Genomic DNA, 18,910 nt, shown 5'->3' on the forward strand with positions numbered 1-18,910 from the left:
TGTCTGTGTTATTTAAACCATGATTTCTCAATATTTTCTGCCTCTCACAGTTTGACTCCACTGAAATAAATGCATTAATAAGTGTTGCATATCCTTATTGTTTGTTTCATGAGGAAATTATTCCCATCAATATCACATTAAAAGTGGCTTCCACTCTGGAAGCTAAGTACAATTTTCTTATCTAACAAAAAAGAAAACTAAGGCATATATTATTTAAATAACTTGCCAGAGAGGACAGGTAGTGAGAGACAGAACAAAGAACAGGAGTCAGGTCTGCTTGATGAAGCTGGGGACCATTCTTTTTACGCACTGACAAACTGATAAAACCAAAAGTGGGCAGATGAAGCCCCCAAGTCTCTGGATATCTGAGAGAAGATGTCTACAAAGAAGCCATATTATTGAGCCCTGACATGTATATTTTCAGATATTGGTCTATATAAAAAAAATCGTTAAGCATTTGGAGGAACACTTTGTTCAAATGCAAGGATTTGACCATCATAGTCTTCTTTTAGTGTAAGTGTGGGAGTCCTGTCTACAACGATCTTATCTCCTTTTTGGTTTTGATGATAGATAACAAGAGGTTCTTAGAGTCTTGACCTTTTATCTGCATCTTTCTAAAACTTTCTGGAGAGCAGCCATAACTTCCTTATTCCTCAAGCTGTAGATAAAGGGGTTCAACATGGGTGACACCAGCCCACAGAAGAGAGCAATCATCTTCTCTTCCTCTGCCGAGGAGGCTGACTGTGGCTCCAGGTAGGTGAAGATGGTAGCCCCAAAACAAATGCAAACCACAATGAGGTGAGAGGCACAGGTCCCAAAGGCTTTGCGGCGTCCCTGGGTAGAACAAATGCGCAAAATGTCAGCAACTATGCGAGCATAGGAGAATAGAACCAGGGTACAGGGAAGCAGGATGACCAGCAATCCAGAGATGGCCACCATGACTTTGTTGAAGGAGACGTCCACACAGGCTAGCCGTAGCACTGCTAAGGTCTCACAGACAAAGCGATTAATAACTGTGACACAGGGGAAGCTGGAAGGTGATAATTGTTTCCATCAGTGAATTTGAGAAGCCAGCCACCAGGCAGCCGGCCGCCAGCCCCAGGCACAGCCCTCCATGCATGATGAGTGTGTAGCGCAGTGGGTGACACACGGCCATGTAGTGGTCATAGGCCATGGCCCCCAGCAGGAAGAACTCATACCCACACAGTGCCAGGGAAACATAGAGCTGCAGCACACAACTGTGGAAGGGGATGGGCTTTCGGGCTGAGAGCAAGTGGACCAGCATTTGTGGAACAATACTCTTTGTATAACAAAGGTCCACAAATGACAGAACACTAAGGAATAAATATATGGGGGTATGAAGCCTGCTGTCCAGTCTGATCAGAAGAAGAATGAGGGTGTTTCCTACAATAGTCACCAAATACATGGCCAGGATCAGGGTGAAGAGGGAGACCTGAATGCCCCAATCACTGGAAATCTCCAGCAGAATGAACTCACTCACCCATGTCTGGTTTTTATTTTCCTGACCCATGAGCTTCCAAGTGCCACACTAAAGATGTAGAAATAACCAGTCATGGAAATGAAGAATTGGAAGGTGATTCATAGGGCATATGGAGAGCCCACCCATCTGAACATAAACTCCCCCTAGAATGTCTCAGCCAAATCACCATCCAAACTCTGCTTGAACAATGCATCCAGGCATGAGGACCACAGTGGGACCCAGCTGTGCGGGGAAATCAAGTAAAAAAGAAATTACCTTCTTAAAATTCAGTTTATTGGAATATAATTTTGTCTCCCAAACATCTGCTCTCTTAAATAGGGGAAGGAAATTAATGCCATATTTAGGCTTAAAGTCTTATTCATTTTAGTAGTTGTTACAGAAGAAATGAGAAAGTTTTTTATTCACACGAAATATATGTCTGAGTTCTGACTGCTGTTCACTACCATCTAACTTCTTTTTGTTTACTGGGTTTTTCCTCTGGACCTCTCAGACACAACGCTACTCACCCCTCCTCAGTGGAATGCATCCATGAGACCTTGAACATTTTAAATAGTCTTTGTAGACATTTTATAACTAAACAGTTTTGAGTTCGTTTTCTGTAATTTGCCCTTTTACTTTTAGAGTGTCAAGTGGAAACACTTCCTCCCCACCTATCTCATGCAAGAGGCCCAGTAAGCCAAAACCAACCCAAGGTAACCAACTTCTAGGGATCAGGTGTTGCACGAAGAAAAGATACACATAACTGCTAAAATTAATCTCTTATCCCCCAAAAGGTGAAGTTAATGAAGTAGTTAGTGACATCAGATTATTACTTAATATTGATGTTTTCTCAGGGATAGTATAGTTTATTAATTTCTTGTAGAAAATGGATCAATTCTCACCAGTGAAGATAGAAAGATAGAAGATAAGGCTTTAATTCTAGAACATAGTGACATAGGTAGTAATTTTTCTTTTTTTAAACTACTTTTTTGAGCTTCTGCACAGCAAAGGAAATAATCAACAAAATGAAAAGGCAACCTACAGAATGGGATAAAGTATTTTCAGACCATGTATCTGGTAAGAGATTAATATCCAAAATATACAGGAAATTCCTACAGGTCAATAGCCCAAAAAAGGTTAAAAGTGGGCAAAGGAACTGAATAAATATTTTTCCAAGGAAGACATACGAATGGTCAACAGGTATATGAGAAAGTGTTCAGCATCACTAATTATCAGAGAAATGCAAAGAAAAGTCACGAGATCACCTCACATTAGCAGTAGTTTTTTTGAACCCCAAAATAAAACTTTTTAAATATTTGCTTAGTTACTGAAGGAAGTGATTCATAACCAGGGAATTTAGACAGAGCGTGAGGTCTTGGAGAGAATCTTGCAAAAGTACATAAAGGATTTACACCAAAAATTGGTTGGTATTCCAATGGCTTTACCCTAGTCATGATGTAACTATAAGGGACAGCACACTACAGTTGAATTTATTGAAAGATTCTAGTCTCAGCCTAAAAACTATTGAAATGACTGTTAGAGATCACATGACTTATAACACAGGTGGTAGGGGTACTTTGAAGTTCATTATTATGCAGACTGCAATATTCAGATGGTTGCTCATAAAATATTCACGATTTAGTATTGTTTTATAAATAGGGTTCAAGACACCAAGGAATTTGCTAAAAACATAGAGCTTTCGGAAATTGGGTGTCAAATAAAAATTTGTGAAAATGATCACATCACATGAGGCACTGCATTCAATGCCTTGCACTGAGAATTTTCAGTCATCCATCCCAAAGTCATCAGACAATTAATGCTCAACTATAAGACTGGGGAAAAAATGCACAATGCTTAAAGGTGTAAGGTTGTTCACAGTGTGAAAAGATAAAAGGATTCAAAATCTTCATCACAAATAGGTCATTTATAATTAAGAGCAATATTTTGCTCAAACGTTCAAAGTTAACAGATTTTAATCCCCATAACTAAAAATAATGACGTTATTAATTATTTTGTTTCCTTTCTTGTAATTTTCTGTTGGGCTAGATCTATTTGTTCATCAATTTCTTTTTGTTCTGCCCCATTTTATACTAGCATAAAAAGTATTTGTTCTAGAGACATACGGGTTAGGAAACTTCCTAGTCATGAAAGGCCTGATACAAATATGCACTGGTGATGTTTACAATGTTCATCTATCCTGGTGTAAATGTATTGTGGTACCCGCATGCTTTTTAGAGATTTACCAACAGCTGAAGAGACTACACTACATAATATACCACTAAGTGTAGGACCCATCCATTCTTCCTCTTCCTACTGCTTTGTTCCCAACCTAGGGCTTCCTACACTGTAGTTCTCAGAATACAGTTCAGATTGAGGGGGGTTGCTAGGTTCATTTTGACAGGCAAGGGAGTTCTCTAAAAAATTCATTGTAAGTACCTTCTCTGGGGGTGTTATTTTAAATCTGAAGATTTGAACTATATTTACTCCGTATGGGGGCATTTGCTTTTTTCCTTCATTTTCTCCTTCCTACCTAACATCATGATGGCTGCCGACATCTGCAAATCTTCAGGTTTAGAAGGGAATTATAACTCTCTATCATCTATCTATCTATTGATCTATCTATCTATCTATCTAATCTATTGATCTATCTATACACACACACACACACACACTCTCTCTCTCTCTCCCCAAGAATTCTTTATTGCTGACAGTATGAATATCGAAGTTGTTTTATGTTTACTACTTTGTTATAGGATTTAAACAATGAACTAAACAACTATGTATATCACAAATAAACTTAAAATATACCAAAATGGGATGAAGAATTTCTCAGAAATGTTTCTATGGTGACCTGTTCTTTAAAGGAATACCAGTGATTTGTCCTACATTGTATGTAAGACTTACTTCAAATACCCTTTCTTTAGTGCTGCCTACCAAGAGCTCAAATGCAACTGTGATGTAGCAAGTTTTCCAGATATTATCAGTGGTGATGATGTGCACACAGGTGGCATTCATGTGGAAATTATCGTTAAGGTTGGATTCATTTACACTTGACACTTCTATAATAAAGGCTTAAAGAAAAAAGTGGACAAACATTGAACAATCAAAATGTGGTATTTTTCTACTTCTCTCCAAAAACCTATGCAAAAGGAGAGTATTTATACTTCAAGCCATGTCATTTTTGCTCAGAAACAGTGTAGTCAATTTGGGTTTTTTCTCCATACAAAATATATTTGACATTTTTAAAGGTGACAGGCATTAAACTCAAAGCAAAACCTGTTTCTTTGTAAAATTGTTTCAAATAACTTACCCGACTCAATTGCCCAGTAAATCATTGAATGGTTGGATTTGGTTTCAGAAAATTTTCTTCAGTCTTGTCTACTATTTTTGTGGAAAGTGGTGGGAAGAAAACAAGCAAGCTCCTGAAGCACTCTTGGCTAGAAGAAGTCAAAAGTTCATGGGGTGGAAAGAATGTTAGGAGAAGAATTAAGTTGTGACTGCATTGATCTTTATATGACATTGGGATAAGCACTGATCTCTGTATGACATTGGGATAAGCATTGATCTCTATATGACATTGGGATAAGCACTGATCTCTATATGACATTGAGATAAGCATTGATCTCTATAAGACATTGCAATAAGCATTGATCTCTATATGACATTGGGATAAGCTTATTCTTACTGTTTTCTGAGAACGTACTCTGTGCCAGTCATTATGCTAAATATACATCTATTCACATAATATAGTAAATATAGTGTAATCACAACATCATTTCAAACTTTTGCTTGTTGTCTATATTTTACAGGTGAAAAAAGGAGGCGATGTGCCTAGATAGTGGGAGTCGGTAGAAAACGAAGGATTATCTGTGAATCTGGTGTGCATCCATTGTGCCACTCCTATCTATAGCATGACCTTGTGTCATGCACAATAATAGCCACTGTTTAGAGCAGGGTGTCCAATCTTTTGACTTCCCTGGGCCACAATGGAAGAAGAATTGTCTTGGGCCACACATAAAATACACTAACACTGATGATAGCTAATGAACTAAAAAAAATTGCAAAAATGATCTCATAATGTTTTAAGAAAGTTTATGAATTTGCGTTGGGCCACGTTCACAGCCGCCCTGGGCTCCATGCAGCCCATGGACTGTGGGTTGGACAAGCCTGGTTTAAAGGCCAAGGAGTAAATGAATGTAAAAATCAGGATATGTATCAAGAGGACTAATTGAGTTTCTACTTTTGATCTCATTCAGTTCAGAGACTGACTATTCCAAGAGTCACAGTGCACCAGAGTACACTTATCCCCACTTGCCCAGGAAGGTGACATTTGGCTTTCAAGCCTCATGAGCAACAAGTCAAAAAGGAGAAATACCAGCATCTTCCTCATATAGGGATTCTTTTTGCTTTTATGATTAACTAGCCTCTTTTATGCACTTGAAAAGGTAATCATGCTTTATGTCTGATACAGTAATGAGCACAACAGCTTACAGTGGGTACATGTTGGAGAGACTGTTTTTCCCCTCTAGTAAAAATTAAAGAGATCTGATTATGGAAAATAATGAGAACACAATGGAGATGTTTGTCAAATAATGCAAAATTTCAATTAGGCAGGAGGAATACATTCAAGAGCTCTATTGTACGTGATGGTGACTATAGTTAATAACAATACATGATATAATTGAAAATTGCTAACAGAGTGGATTTTAAGTATTCTCACCACAAAAGAATGATAAGTACGTGAGGCAATTCATATGTTAATTAGCTTGACTTATCCATTACACAATGTATACAGGTATCAAAACATGTACACCGTAAATACATTATGTTGTACACCATAAATAGATACAATTTTAACTTGTTAATAACAAATGAGCTAACATCAGAAGTAGATACAGGTGAGTACTCATATTTAAAAATTAGCTTTCAGAAGAAAATTTGAACTTAAGCATAGTTTTGTGTAGGTGAAACAAGAAAAAGGTGAAGAATGATAAGAGATCCTGAAGTGACTGAAGAGATGATGAGTCTTATCCAGTTGGAAAGATTTGTTCCTTCTTAGCTGTTTCCCATTGGGAACTTAGAATCTATTCTTTGTAGTGATGAGAGCTTTTAGATCATGCCAACATATTTCCCACCATTTGTGTAGTTACTGTCACACTAGAATAAAAAGGGGGCTATATTTCCAGGTTACTTGCTAATCATGCCACAGGCAGAGGTATAATGCTGAGTGGCCACGTGGTTACCTCAAAATCCCCATACAGGTAGGAAAGAACCAGGGGTTCTTTGCATAGTCACAAGAATGCTCTCCATGTTGCCCCCTTTGGATTCCACATACAGACACACTCACGAGCTCAAGCTTTCCACACACTTTTTTTCATGCCTGCTTGCCTGTACACAGACAGACATGGAAATTTAATATTGTTAATGGATTAAACGTCTCTGAATTGTACACTTTAGTGTTGTTAATTTTATGTTGTGTAAATTTCACGTCAATTTAAAAAAATCTTCACATACTGTGATATATATATATACACATTAAATGCCTTTCTCAAAAAAAATTATGCCAGATTTAAAAAAATAAATAGATACATAGATAGATGGATAAATACCTGAAAGAGAAAATTATACAAAATGAGATAATGGGGAAAGGTAAGTGGATATTGAAATGTAAATAAGAATCAACAAATGAAGAAACTTATTGTAAGCTATCTATGGGAGAAAGTAAAAACTCTAACTTTTCTCTTAAGAAAGAACTAATGGTCATAAAGGGAAAAGGACCTAGTGCTCACTCCTTAGGAAGCATAGGCCCATCCTAAAGGTTGGGAACCCTTAAATCACTTGAAAAGTTCTGGTTTTCTCATTTGAATACCCAGAACACATTTTCTTAGGACAGATTTCCACTGGTGGACAACTTCATCATGCCACCATACCCTCAGGCCTGAAGACTATGGGAGAAGGCCAGGGATTACAGGAACCAGGTTTCATCATTCATGTTGATAATTAAATGTTGAAGAATCAAGGAGAATTCCCGACTCACCTGTGGAGAGTTAAGAATGCCATCCTGTACCTTGGAAGGATGGCAGGGCTGGGAAAGTCATGGAATTTGAACAAAGTGCAGTTGTAACAGATAACTTTCTTTAACTTTAGGGATGAAATCTCAGGAGGCCAATTATATTTTGTTTATTGGATTTCTTTTATTTTCCCTCCCTCTCTGTATGGCCACGTATGCACCTAATATCCTAACCTACGTTCAACTTTGCAAATAAAAGTTTTATCCCCTTGTCCCTGGAGTATGAGGAGCTCACCAAACTAATTTCTCAAGGGTGTTACGTTTATGTCTTCAGTTATGCCACCTTTGGATGGAGAGAACTTTGAGCCCAGTTTATGGGCTTGTAGATGTAATTAAATCTCTACTTCCTCATTCCAATTGGCCCATTTCAACTTCTGTTTGAGCAATAGCTCCTGGTCCAGGCAACTTAGGAGACCATTGGAATTCTCTGTGTGCATCATCTGGTCTGAGCATGGGCAGGGAGACTTTTTTATACCAGTCCCCAGTGAGATGTTGCTTTAGAGTGGGCTGCTTGCTCTCCAGGTTTGGAATTCTACCACCACCTTCGGGAACCTTCTTAGAACTTTTCTCTTGTCTTTACTTAAAGGAAGACAGACCTTATCCTGGTTTTTAACTTAGATATTTTACTTCCTACAAGCGTTAATAATAGATCTTTAGTGAGGATGCTAAGCATTGTGCAGCAAAACCTGTAGAATTGCAATGCATTTCTCTCTCTCCCCTTACCCAAGGGTGAGAGTGGAGATTTCCATGCATGCATTGTTAATATGAAAGCCTCAGGCTGTTCTTACTGTCTGCTCAGCTACCTGGTATTGCCCTGGGAAAACTACCTTGTGATTTCTACTCCCTGGCTTGTTCTGAAGCTGACGCAATGGTATCTTTTTCTGGCTAATGGTCTGAGAACCACTTTCTAAGTACAATGAACAATATACCTAAAGAGAGTTCCCCACCCCTGTGAGTGCTGGAATTGGAGAGAGAAATTCATTAGAGACGGAGGTAGCTCTGGATCTTAAAAACAAAAGAGATAAGGAGTGCAGGGCCGGGCAAAAGAAGAAATTTGCTTTCTAGCTCCCAAAATGTTGCTGATATCTCTCATTCAGTACTTTTTTTTCCTATTTGCTGTCTTTTTTACTTTGTGGATTTCTTATCTAATTTATTATTCTTTTTACCGTTATTTTTACAGTTCTAGGAGGAAACAAATAGAAACTCATTTGTAAAATACACGTCCTCACCTTCAGATTTTAAGAAATAATTTTTTTCTATGGTGTATAAGCAAAACAAAAATGACATTTCTTTGGCCTTTTAGTGTAGACACTTGTGCCAACATCATTTTTTGTAGTATATATCTTCCTAAATTTATTTGAAATTATGAATAAATGATATATTAGATTCCCACATATGAAAGTTTTTTTTTTGGACTGCATCTTGATTCACTGATGCATTTGTCTTTCTCTACACCAGTACCATAGTTTTAATTGTAGTTACTTCATGATATGCTTTGATATGGCATGGAACAGGTACTTTCTCACTTTATTTCACTTCTTTCTCACAAACCTTTTATTACTCTTGCTTGATAGCTTTTCTTTCATGTGAGGTTTTAAATCAATCTATCAAGTACCATTTTTAACAGTGTCTTCTAGGTTTGGATTGTTCTTTCCTTGAATTACATACTCTGAGAAAATTTGACTTTTATGATATTAATTGCTTTGCTGCCAGAAGTAGCTATCGCTTCATTTATTTTAGGACTTTTTAAAATGTATTTTAAAAAATCATTAGAGCTTTCTCACTAAAGGTCCTATATGTGTATCATTAGATTTATTTCATATTTATTCTTTCATGGTTTATGTTGTTATTGCACACGGGATAGTTTCTGTTATTTTTTTAGTTGTTGCTTGGGTATGGAAATGCTAATCTCCTTGCTGAGCTCTCAATGATTTCTAATAATTTGGTAATTGAATATCTTGGATCTTTTAAAGATATACAAATCATATCAACTGTCTTCTGTCCATCAATATCCAATTTCCACTTCTTTCTTCCAAGTTTTAATGCAATACATGACATTTCACAGCCCTCTTTATAGCCTTGGTGAGACTACTTGACTGTTTGGACAGCTAACATGCAGAAGATCCTTGAGAAGGAAAATAAATATTTCTTGTTGTAAGTTCTGTGCTTTACGGATTGGTCTTTACTTGGGATTATCTCTGCCCTATTTGATTCATATGACTGCTAATCTCGTTCTATGAACATGTATAGTATTTATTCTATAAAGCAATAAGAATGTGGCCAGGCAAGTGGATTATAAGCCCACTAGGGTTGATAATATAATATTATATAATTATAATGTGTAATATAATATATAATAATTATATATAATATGTGTAATATATTATATTTATACACAATATAAATATAATAAATATTATATAATGATATAATATAACATTATAAAATGTTAGCTAAGGCAATCCAATAGAGTATTTTTTAAAAATAATGTATCATAATAAAATATGGTTTTTCCCAAGGGATGCAAGGATGGCTCACCATAAAATAATTGACTAATGTAATGAACTACTTAATAGACTGACAGTGGAAAATTTATATGATTATTTCAATTAATGGATTAAAACCCATTTGATAAAGTATTTATCCATTGGTTTAATAAATCATTTAAAAATAGAGCTAGAAGGGAACTTCCTTAACTTGGTAGAGGTTAACTATTCCAAATCCACAGCAGTGTACTGGATGGAGAATCTCTGTATGCATTTCTTCAAATTAGAAATAAGAAAAGATACCTATTCTCACAGTTTACAATTAGACAGGACACTAGAGGTCCTGACCTATGCTATAGGAAAAGAAAATAATTAAGATTTACAAAGACTGTAAGCAAAACCATCATTATTTACAGATGATAAGATTATATATCTAGGAAATTTTTTGTAACACTCTATTAGCTTTAATAAGAGAACTGGACACAAGACCAACCTTACAGATATCAATGACTACTCCTGTAATTTCAGCACTTTGGGAGGCCAAGGCAGGAGGGCTGCTTGTGGCCAAGAGTTCAAGACCAACCTGAACAACAAAGTAAGACCCTATTTCTACAAAAAATAAAAAATTTAGCAATGCTTGGTGATGCACACCTATAGTCCCAGCTACTTGGAAGGCTGAGCAGGGAGTATGGCTTGAGCCCAGGAGTTTGTGGCTATAGTGAGCTATAATTTCACCACTGCACTCTAGCCTAGGAGACAGGGTCAGATTTGTCTCTTAAAAAAATAAAGAAAGAAATCAATGGAATTTCTGTTCACCAGCAATAACCAACTAGAAAAATATAATAAAATATCATTTATAACAGCAACACAAATTATAAAGTTGAAATTGTATAAAGTAGGGGTTTTTTTAACAGAGAATATACATGATTTCTATGGTACTCTTTGCCAGACCTTTCAGTCCTCTCAATCTTTCTTTCTTTCTTTCTTTCTTTCTTTCTTTCTTTCTTTCTTTCTTTCTTTCTTTCTTTCTTTCTTTCTTTCTTTCTCTTTCTTTCGTTCGTTCGTTCGTTCATTCGTTCTTTCTTTCTTTCTTTCCTTCTTTTTCTTTTTCTTTTTTTCTGTGACAGAGTCTCACCCCAGTTGCACAGGCTAGAGTGCAGTGGCAAGATCTTGGCTCACTGCCACCTCCACTTCCCAGGCTCAAGTGATTCTTCTCCCTCAGCCTCCTGAGTAGCTGGGGTTATGGGAGTGCACCACCATGCCCACCTAATTTTTGTAGTTTTATTAGAGATAGGATTTCATCATGTTTGTCAGGCTCATCTTGAACTCCTGACCTCAGGTGATCCACCCACCTCGGCCTCCCAAAGTACTGGGATTACAGGCATGAGCCACTGGTCCCAGACAATATTTTTTATCTACCTTCCTTATTATTTTTCTCCCTAGCAATTAACACCATCCAACATAACATATATCTTAATTACTTCTTTTTTTTATTGTCTGTTTCCCTTAAGTTGAATGTAAACTCCATGGGGGCAGAGATTTTTGTTTGCCTAGAAAAGTGTCCAGCATGTAAAAAATATTTAACAAATATTTGTTGAACAAATGTGGAGAAAGTGTTAAAACTATAAATAGGACATTAAAGAGTTTCTGAATAACTGTAACAATATTTCATGCTTTGTTTTGGACAATTTAATATTATGAAGATCAGTTCTCCAGACAGAAGTAATCTAGAAACAATTAAAATTTCAGGTGAAATTTTTGGGAAACTTTTGACTAAAATTAGTCAAAATTTTATATGAAATATATCTCTCTATAAATAGCTGGATTAACTTTGAAAAAAGGACCAAATAAAATAGGCATGCTCATGTTATTTGATGTCTTATACACCCTGTAGGAAGACTTATTGAAAGCCAAAATAATTTAAAAAATAGAATACTAGAATTGCATGGTGTTAAGAGCAGATGAAATAACAAACAGGAATGAATAGAGAGTTTAAAGACAGACCCAGACATAGGTAAACTTAGTACACACTAAAATTACTACAAATGAATGAGTGAAGAATTTATTGTCTAATAAATGGAACACTGGAAAAGTGTTGTGGGAAGTCAGGGACCCCAAACAGAGGGACTGGCTGGATTCGAGGCAGAAGAACATAAATTGTGAAGATTTCATGGACATTTATCAGTTCCCCAAATTAATACTTTTATAATTTCTTACACCTGTCTTTACTGCAATTTCTGAACATAAATTGTGAAGACTTCATGGACATTTATCACTTCCCCAATCAATACTCTTATAATTTCTTATGCCTGTCTTTACTTTAATCTCTTAATCCTGTTATCTTTGTAAGCTGAGAATGTACGTCACCTCAGGACCACTATTGTACAAACTGATTGTAAAATATGTGTGTTTGAACAATGTGAAATCAGAGAACCCTGAAAAAGAACAGAATAACAGCAATTTTCAGGGAACAAGGAAAGATAACCATAAGGTCTGACTGCTTGTGGGGTTGGGTAGAATAGAGCCATATTTTTCTTCTCACAGAAAACCTATAGATGGATGTGTGAGTGGGAGAAATATTGCTGAATTATTTTCCCAGCAAGGAATAGCCCTGGGGAAGGAATGCATTCCTGGGGGTAGGTCTATAGACGGCTGCTCTGGGAGTGTCTGTCTTATGCGGTTGAGATAAGGATTGAAATATGCCCTGATCTCCTGCAGTGCCCTCAGGCTTACTAGGATTGGGAAATTCCAGCCTGGTAAATTCTAGTCAGACTGGTTGTCTGCTCTCGAACCCTGTTTCCTGTTAAGATATTTATCAAGACAATGCGTACACAGTGGGACACGGACCCTCATCAGGAATTCTAATTTTGCCTTTGCCTTGTGATCTTTTATTGCCCTTTGAAGCATGTGATCTTTGTGACTTACTCCCTGTTTGTACACTGCCTCCCCTTTTAGAATTCCTAATAAAAATTTGCTGGTTTTGCGGCTCAGGTGGGCATCACGGAACCTGCCGATATGTGATATCACCCCTGGGGGACCTACAGGTTGAAGAGACTTTGAAGACACACGAAGTGGAAATGTGCAGAACTAAACTAGATGGACTAGGGATGTTCGTTTGGGCACTAAAGCCATAAAGACGTGCAAGAAAGTGATTACTACAAAGATCAGCATAGTAGTTACTATTGGGAAAAGGGGTTGGGTGATTAGGATGGGGCATATGGAGGGGCTTCTGCAGTAGCTGGTAGTTCTATTTTTGATCTGAGCAGTGCTGACAAGCAGGTTGGCTAATAGTAATTCACTAAGTTACACAAGTGTTTAGTGTGGTTTTCTGCTTCCGTATTTTATTTTACATAAAAACAAACAGTAATTTTAAAAATTAAGCTATTGTGTAAAGAATAAAATGTAGAAAGTAGAGATGGAAACAGAGAAAGCAGATCAATCATATATAATTGTTGATAAAGCTAACAGAATTCATTGACAATTAGATGTAAAGGGAAGGAATCCAGAATTATTCTGAGTGTGTTCCTTTTATTGATATAGTGATGGTATACTGGGGCAAGAGACGAGCAGTTTGCCGTAGAGGAAGCAAGCACAATAGTACCAGTTTAGCTATGTTAAGAATGTGATTCATTTTCCATAACTGTTATTAAGCAAGCAATTGGACACACATGTTTGGAGCCCATGAGAAAGATCTTGCCTATCCTGGAACTAAGAAAATTAAGAACGTCATTATAGATGTGTGGATAGATAGGTGATAGATGCCACGAGTCTGGGTAAGATCACTTGGAGCAGACAGAGAACAGCAAGCCACTATATCCACAGCAATTTTATAAAGCCCATTTTGAATAACCATATGGGAGAGAGAGGATTGCATAATACTTAGGCCTATAATTTACCCTAAAAATCTTTTTTAAGTAGTTGAATATCTACTCTATGCCAGCCACTCTGCCAGGTATTTTAAAAAGATTATCTATAATCTTCAAAATCATCACACGTTAGGTATTATGGCTTCTTTTAATAGCTGAGGGAACTAGAGGTCAGAGATTGTTGAAAGCCACATTGTTGGTGAGAGGTACGGTCAAGACACAAAGTGTGGCTGGTCTCACTCAGAAGCTCTTCGCCCTGTCCACATTATATTTCCTGAAACAAAGGAGGCGTGTGAAGTCTAGGAGGCTAGATTTCCAAGCGGACCCCAGTTTCACAATTGGAATTTTTTGCTTTTGCTTTCTTTTCACATATTTAACAGGGCTGTGATTCTTAGAGCTATAGTGCCAGAGCCAGTGTACAAAAACATGCTCCCCTTGGTCTACCTTGTCAGAAAATCTTAGGAGAAAGGACATAGCAATCATTTCTTCTTTGTAATGTCTTCCTTTGGACTGCTGGAAGGGAGGAGAAATTCATTGAATCTTCATCCTTTTTCCCTAAATTTTTGCAACACTCTTTGTAAGACACTCCGCACGTCGTTGTTCCTCAGGCTGTAGATTAAGGGATTAAGCATTGGAGTCACGACAGCATAAAAGAGGGCAATCATCTTATCCTGTTCCACGGAGGAGCCACCCACAGGTCTCATTAGGTGAACATTGTAGCCCCAAAGCACATGCAAACCACAGTGAGGTGAGAGGCGCAGATCCCAAAGGCTTTGCGGCGCCCCTGAGCAGAAGGAATGCGAAGAATGGTAGCAACTATGCGAGCATAGGAGAATAGGACCAGTGAACAGGGAAGCAGGATCACCAGAAACCCTGAGATGGCCACCATGGCCTTGTTGAAGGAGACGTCCACACAGGCTAGCCGTAGCACTGCTAAGTTCTCACAGCCAAAGTAATTAATAACATTGTGACACAGGGGAAGCTGGAAGGTGATCATTGTTTCCGTCAGTGAATTTGAGAAGCCAGCCACCAGGCAGCCGGCCACCAGCCCCAGGCACAGCCCTCCATGCATGATGAGCGTGTAGTGCAGTGGGTGGCACACGGCCACATAGCGGTCATAGGCCATGGCCCCCAGCCGGAAGAACTCCATGCTGCCCATTGCCAAGGAGACACACAGCTGGAGCACACAGCTGTGGCATGGTATGGACTTCCGGGCTGAAAGAAAGTGAACAAGCATCTGTGGGACAGTGCTATTGGTATAACAGATGTCCACAAATGACAGGACACCAAGGAAGAAGTACATGGGTGTATTGAGCCTGCTGTCCAGCCTGATAAGGAGGAGGATGAGGAAGTTCCCCAGCACAGTCACCAGATACATGGCCAGGAACAGGACAAAGAGGAAGACCTGAGTCTCCCAGGCACTGGACAATCCGAGCAGAATGAATTCACACATCCATGTCTGGTTTTCTCTACCCATGAGCCTCTGAGGACCAAACCCAAGTCATAAATCAGTAAGTCCCAGAACTTCAGGGTGGCAGAGGCTTTATGAGGTCATTTACGCCAGGTAGCCCATCTAATATTAAGTGATGTTGTTTTCCAGATTATATACATCTCCTTGAATGTTCTGGCCACAATAGAACCTGTAGATGTTCGCATTCATTGAGGAAAAAAACCTCTTCTTCCTTAAGTGGGGAAGATTTTATTAAAATGAGTGGACACTTGACTTAAAAAGATCAACTGTGAAACTGGAATCTCTTCTTTTACATCCAATTTCTAATTATAAAGTTTGCTTACTTCTTTGTTGGATACCCGTTTTTCCCTCCTTACTGTCTCAGAATCCATAGTAAAGTAACCTAACAGTTACGAACACATTTTAAATTTTTTGATCTCTGAATTCTCTAACTACAAAACTATGCTGCCCCATTTTTATCCATTTATAATTAGAAACTTGGGGCTTCATCTTAGAAAGCAAACATAAAATAGATTTTTAAGTGGTAAAAACTGTCAAAAGTCTCTTATCTGGATGATAAGGTAAGAGGAAAGAATGCCCAATGTCATTTTCATCCTCCTGCAGAAAAGTAGCAGAGTATGTGTTAACAGCAGGCAATGACTGTCCAGAAACTATATGTCAGTGATGCACCTACTATCTTCCCTAATAAATGATAAGAACTTATATATTTGCTAGAAGTATTAGCCTATTAACTGAGAGATAATGGTCATCTAGTTGCATATTCCCTCCGGGTCTATTTGTATTGTCCTGAATAGTGACAATTTGGAGACTACAGTGTGATGGAAAATAATTAACTGGAATTAACTCATTGAAATGAGTATTGATTATCTCTCACTCTCTTTCTCTCAATTCCCTTTATTCTTGTTCTCATCTCAAATACTTTGCTGTTCCACTCCCTTGGAAAACTTTGTCTTCTCTTATCTCTGTACTGTTCTCCTTCTATTGTGGCTCACAGAACCAAAAGGTAACACTCTAGCCTGCTCAATACCATCTCCACACTTTCTAATACTGATGATAAACAGTATTTTGGAAAGTTCAAGGGCTCTAGTATTCAAAAATGCTCTTTGAAACTCTTAGTAATCTGTGTTTGCACCTTATTCAAATCACAAATGATTTGGAAACATTTTATGGTCTTACCAAAGCCTACTCTAAATTTCCCACATACTCTATTTTTTAATTACTCTGTCTTGTGGCAAAAGAAAATGAAACTTAGACCCAGATGCTCCAACCAAATATTACCTACTTTCCATCTGTGGTCTGGTAGTGCCATTAACTGCAGATAAATAGGGTGTCCAGAGCACGTGGATAAGCTAGCAGACAAAAAGTCAATGGGCATTTGGATATGATAATCCTTTATTCACCTTTGAATAAATTAAGCTTCATAAACCATTCCTATCCCAAGAGATAATTTATGTAAGTTACAATGAGAGGAGGCAATAAAAGTACTAAATGTTTTTTAATTCTTTAAAATGTACTCTAAAGCTTCAAAAGATTAATAAATCACTTCGTAATATTTCTATCAAAGAAAGAAGAAACCTACCCTTTTATAATCCCTAATGAATAAAATAGTCAAATTATGAAAGCGTAACTGGCAGGTACTGCAGGTAAAAAGAGAGAGACGCCTCATCTCAAAGGGGAAAATCAATGCCTGGGACCTGTCCATGTGACTTGGCCATAAACAGACAATATGTTATAAACTAGTTTTGAAAATTCAATGGAGTAGTAGTCAGTTCTACTATGACCTATGAAACAATTCATATAAAGGAATTTCATCAGCAAAGGGTTGAAACTAACAGAGAAGGGTACATTTGATGATGCCTTAATGGATCTCAGGTACCAAATAAGGAAACCTGGTTGAAAAAACCAACTGACATTAATCTCTTGGAGTTTTAAACCTTTTACTTCTTAAAAAAAATAAAAATTAGTTAAAGGTTTGACAAACTTTAGTAATCCCTGATTTTTGGCCAGTAAGGCCCAAGAAGGTACTGATTAAAGATAAAATAAAAATACCTGTAGTTAGCATGTCATATTTCTGCATCATCTTCGTTATTTTTTTTTACGGCCTCTTCCTGGGAGTGTATGAACTGCTTTGCCAATGAATTTGCATTTACCAGTTCATCTCTCATTAACTCATTTCTTGATCTGTCTAAAGGGAGCGTAAGTGCAAATCTTTCCTAATTCATTGGAGGACGGCAATATATGTATCCTTAATGAAATAAGAATATAATGCTAATGGTAAAAATAATGATTTCTTAAGAAAAAAACAAAGAATAAAATAATAAAGCTTAAAACATTTTTGAAAATGTGGTATGTAAATAAAAGTTAAGCAGATTTTCTAAAGTAAGGTGGCAATGTTATAATTGACAAAAATAGTGAAGGCGAACGGCATTCCTATATCACCTTTTCTTCCTGAGTTTATGATTCAAGCTTCCTATGGTGATGAATTACAAGTATTCTTTTCAAAAAACAAAGCCACATGGAAAGCTTGAGTTTTTCCCACAATGTCGATTGGCTGAGTTGCTCTCCCAATCCCAACTTCCTTAGGTATAGCCACAGTGCTGGCAGCAACACACGCTTTGGTTATTCTGATGAAGTTACCTTATGACCATCATCATTTATGAGCCAGTCAACACAAACCTGTCCTCTAGTCCACATTTCCAGGAGTTAGTGCTGCTGTGTGCTGCAGTGGGATGCAGGAAACATTACCAGCTAAGCCTGGCGATTCCTGTGAAAGCTGTCAAAGCCTTATGCTGGGTGCTTCTTTTCTCAGAGGTATCTGAAAATAACTTCCTCCTCAATTTGGCTATTCAAGCTATGGTTTCTTGGAACCAATTGCCAAAATGAGACTTTTATCATTCCACCAACCAAATTCATTCCTATTGTCACATAAGGCTTAAAAATCTAGGAAGCAGCTGTGTGTGTTAAGGAGGAAACCCTGGGTTCACGGCTCAAGGTTCCAATACAGCACTGGAGATGACAAGAGGTCAGCACTACCCCAGGAAGAGAGGGCTGGGCAAGAGGCAGGATTTAGAAGTTATTTTCTTTCCCCTCAGAGAGAAAATCTCTGCAGGCCAATTATGCTGTGTTTATTAGGCTTCTCTTACTTTTTCTTCTTTTTTTTTTCTTTCATTTTTCCCCTTCATTTCTTTTTCCTTCATTCAGGAATTTCAATATGGTGACTTCTTCACCTTAAACTCTTACATATACATTTAAGAGAATTTACAAATAAGAATGTAGTGTTTCCTGAGCCCAAAACATGAGAAGAGAATTCAAAGTCCCAGTTCCCCAGGGGACATTCTTCTAAGCCTTTGTTGAAGTTTCACTTTGAGGAAGCTGTAACTTGCCCATGATGTTGTGTCCATACACTCATGATTTGGAATATTTGACCCAAGTGTCCAGTTATTCATGGATCATCTATATGACCTTTGAACATTATCTTCTTTAACATGACACTTAAGTTGTGCATTATTTATGATCAAATATCTTTTCACAACTGAT

General features: G+C 37.5%; 1 protein-coding gene and 1 pseudogene across 1 annotated transcript; both read right to left on the reverse strand.

Moving 5' to 3' along the window:
- Positions 1 to 334: 334 nt before the first annotated feature.
- On the reverse strand, positions 335 to 1,531 carry LOC105471163 (olfactory receptor-like protein OLF3; annotated as a pseudogene).
- Positions 1,532 to 14,556: 13,025 nt separating this feature from the next.
- LOC105471428 (olfactory receptor-like protein OLF3) lies at positions 14,557 to 15,205 on the reverse strand. The gene has a single exon (XM_011723922.2). The coding sequence runs from the start codon at positions 15,203 to 15,205 to the stop codon at positions 14,606 to 14,608; it is 600 nt and encodes a 199-aa protein (XP_011722224.2). The 3' UTR covers positions 14,557 to 14,605.
- Positions 15,206 to 18,910: the final 3,705 nt, after the last annotated feature.

Source organism: Macaca nemestrina, chromosome 4 (genome assembly GCF_043159975.1).
Source record: "Macaca nemestrina isolate mMacNem1 chromosome 4, mMacNem.hap1, whole genome shotgun sequence".
NCBI classification, from domain to species: Eukaryota; Metazoa; Chordata; class Mammalia; order Primates; family Cercopithecidae; genus Macaca; species Macaca nemestrina.

Bases quoted from the DNA above. Each gene is read 5' to 3' on its own strand.
- LOC105471428 (XM_011723922.2), bottom strand. From the start codon at position 15,205: ATGTACTTCTTCCTTGGTGTCCTGTCATTTGTGGACATCTGTTATACC.